The sequence below is a fragment of the Nothoprocta perdicaria genome, unplaced genomic scaffold, assembly GCF_003342845.1.
Source record: "Nothoprocta perdicaria isolate Ctin4 unplaced genomic scaffold, notPer1 scaffold_176, whole genome shotgun sequence".
NCBI lineage: Eukaryota > Metazoa > Chordata > Aves > Tinamiformes > Tinamidae > Nothoprocta > Nothoprocta perdicaria.
In genome coordinates this window covers 592,159-595,510 of record NW_020454938.1, presented here as the reverse complement: position 1 = coordinate 595,510, position 3,352 = coordinate 592,159, and the positions used below count along the sequence as shown (strand labels likewise).

At 69.4% G+C, this 3,352-nt stretch overlaps 1 protein-coding gene across 1 annotated transcript in view; it reads right to left on the bottom strand.

The window, feature by feature from the left end:
- Positions 1-2,773: 2,773 nt before the first annotated feature.
- Positions 2,774-3,352, bottom strand: part of MFGE8 (milk fat globule-EGF factor 8 protein) — a 10,717-nt gene continuing 10,138 nt past the window's right edge. The window contains exon 10 of the mRNA XM_026036315.1: positions 2,774-2,800. Within this exon, the coding sequence (XP_025892100.1) occupies positions 2,774-2,800 (27 nt within the window). The remainder of the gene's footprint in view (positions 2,801-3,352) is intronic.

Below are 3,352 nucleotides of genomic sequence, written 5' to 3'. Positions count from 1 at the left end.
GGCAGCTCCGGAGCCCAGCGCGAGGCCGGGAGACAAAGCGGAGCTGGGAGAGGCCGGGAGGACAAAGCGGAGCTGGGAGAGGGCGGCTGAGCGCTGGGTTTGCAGCCACAGGGCACAGAAGCCAGGGGCAACACGGCCACTGCGGTGCCCACTTCTTAGCACGGTGACACGTGGATCACGCCAGCGCCCGGTGGCACGTGGGGACACGCAGCCTTGATGTTCTGCAGCTCCAAAAGGCCCAGATCGGGCTCTCAGGAAGGGTCTGGGGACACCCACGAGGCTGGATGTGCAGAGGAACCAACCAGCAGCCTGTGCCCTGACCCCGCGCCCCACTGGCAGCGCRGTCTGGCCACCACTTTGTTGTTTCCCGCGAGGAAATGAGGCACTGGGGCCCGGAGCTGCTCCAGCCGCTGCACAGGACGGCGTCGAACCGGAAAGAAAACAACCGGTGCAAAAATAACCCCCTTGCTCTTCCCACCATCCCCACCGCCGGGCTGGCTGCGCGTGCCGGCGGCTGCTGGAGCAGACAGCTGCTTCCCAGGCGGATGGGGCCGCTGGAGCCCTTCCCGATGGGAACGGGCAGGAGCTGCCGCGGGGCCTGGCCAGGGACAAGTGAGCAGGAGCCGGGCAGGGCGCAGGGAGCGGGGCCCGGGTCGCAGCCCCCTCCGCCAGGCCGATAGCAAGGAGCCAGCGGCTCCCCGGCCCGGAAGGGCCCTTATCTGCCAGCCCAGCCTGGCCGGCTCCACGTGCTCCGGGAAGCCCGGCTGGGGACAGCTGCAGGACCTGGGTCTCACATCACTGATCTCCCTCTGCAGTGAGTCATGGAATATAATCGCGGAGGGAATCAGGCCGGCCGCGGGCTCCAGCGGCCGCGCTCGGGGTGGCTCTGCCCCAGCGCCGGGCGCCCACGCTGCCCGCCGGGCTGCCGYTGGGCACGGYGCGTTGCGGCCCGGCGCGCCGCCCRCTTTCATCGCCGGAGCGCTCTGCTCCGCAGCGCTCAGTGGCGCGATTGCATCTCCAGCACCCGTCACGCCGGCTGCTCCGGCAGGGTGGCGGAGCGGGACATGGCGGGCACTGCGGGTGCCGGCCAGGCCACTTGTTTCCCACCCTGTGCCGGGCTCTGCAACGTGCCCAGATGGCCCCGTCGGACCGCGCTGCCCCTTGGCCCGGCACCGAGGCACCTGCCCTGTCGTTTGAGAGCTGAGGAAAAAGCTGTGTGGTGCCCCGTGCCCCGGCGCTGCCGGCAGCCTGGCCCCGGCAGGACACGGGGACATGACCCGGTGCTGCCCTGTGCTCGGGGCCTGGTGCTGCTCTGTGCTAAGAGCCTGGGGTACCCGTCTGCGTCAGCACCGGCCATTGCACAGCCGCCAATCTCGCCCRGGTACCCGTACCAATCTCTGAGCCTTTCTGTGGTCCCAGCGGGAGTCCCTGGCTCCGGGCTCAGCTTGCRGGGGGAGGCCGGTCCCAGGGAAGGGCAGGGGGAGGTGTGAGGTGTCCTGGGGGGCAAGAGGATGCTCTTCCTGCGGCCGCTTCCCGAGGAGCAGCCCCGGGCTCCCGTGGCAGCAGGGATGCTGCTGTGATGGGATTTCCTGCTCCCCTGCCCCATGTCCTGCTTCCAGGAAGAGCTTCCAAGGGATGCAGCTGAGTGGAGAGAGGCTCCACACTGCAAAGAGTGCCCAGCCCTCTCCCTTCCATAAGGAAAGGGGTGCAGGAAGAGGAAGGCTCCTGGGACTGCCCCTCTCCTGCTCCTGCCATGGGTCCGTCTGGGACACCGGGGAGGTTGCCCATGCAGGGGATGACAAGGGCAGGCAGGAGCCAAGGCGCTGGGGACGTGTCCCTTGCRCAGGACCCTGGGACTCGGCTGGCCTGACGCTGAGCGAGTTGCTTTTATCTCTGCCCGATAAGGTCGGCACGTCTGGATGGGGACAGGGCCGGCTGTGCCGCTCCGCTCTGCTGCTGGTCTATTTGTCACCCAYTCCTCCCTAATCCCCACTGCTCCCACCAGGGCTTCAGGAGCTGGCAGGGGAAGGGGGAAGCCCTGACACAGCTCTCGGAGAGGGGCTGCAAGGACGGGCTCTGGGGACGGCCGCCACGCGCACACTTGCTGTCCCCAGGGCCGGYGCGCGGCAGGGACGGACCAGCAGCACAAGGCAGCCCCAGGTTTCAGCTGGGTTTAATACTGTCAGAGACACCCGGCTCGGGGTCGTGCTGCCCCCGCCGCCCCGGCCTSCCGCCCAGCTCCACGGACACTCACATCCCGGCAGCTCCAGCGGGGAGAGCGTCGCCGCCACCGCCGCCCTCGGCCACGGGGACGGGGCACAAGCCCCAGCGCACGGGAGCACGGGCGGCCGCGGGCCCCAGCTCTCCTACCGCTACTCCCAGCTGCTCAAGCATCGCCAGAGGCTCCCGCCGTGCGCCCAGAAAAGACAAGTCAGGTTACAGAGGGGGCCGGCGACGGGCTCTGCCTCTGCGGTTGGGTCCCTTCCCCACTTTTCCAGGCTTTTCTCCGCATCCCCTGGTCATGGAGCTGCCCCTTTCCTCCCAGTCGCCTGCACCAGGTTGTCCTCCCACCACCCCCATTGCAGGAAGGTGGGCACGGCTGGTGTCAACGTGGAGGATCYGATGCCGGCAGCCCAGAAAGGCAAYGGGCAGCATCTGCTTCAAAAAAGGTGGCAAAATAAGGAAAAAACAACATTTCCAGGCCCGCACTCAGACCTGCAGCCTGGGCTGGTTGCGATGGCAGGAGGGACCGGGCAGGGCTGAGCGCCAGGGGCTACGGGGGGCCAGAGTCCCCCTGCTGCTGGGGGGCCCAATCCACACCCGGATTCCTGCAGGGGAATCCACATGGGGGGCCTGCAGGAGCCGGGACGGGCTCTTGGCTGCGGAAAAGCAGGAGCGGCAGCAGCGCCCGGAGCAGCAGCCCAACCCGGCCCCGCCGGCGCRCGCGGCATCCGCAGCCCCTCTCATCACTCCCCTCGCACTATGCGGGGCTGCCGGCGGCGCCGGCGCCTGGCAAGGGGCTGGGGGCACCGCTGCGGGTCCCCTCTCGCAGCCTGGCAGGGACAGGAGGGACAGCGGGACCGCGGGCACTGGGCACCCCCCCAGCTCCCCCCCACCAGCCAGGGCCACCAGCCCGGCCTYGCTGCTGGAAGCAGAAGCAAAAAGGGGGAGGCACCGAAGGCCCTTTTGCAAGAAGGGCTCTCGGGGGACAGCAGGGCAGCAGGCGCCGCCGTCCCCCACCTGGGACAGCCCCGTGTAAAGTGCAGTGCTGCAGCCCCCGCGCGCAGCCCCGTCCCGGCCGTGGCCGCAGGGCCCGGGGCCGCCGTCCGCGCTGGTGCCAGAGCCGAGCGAG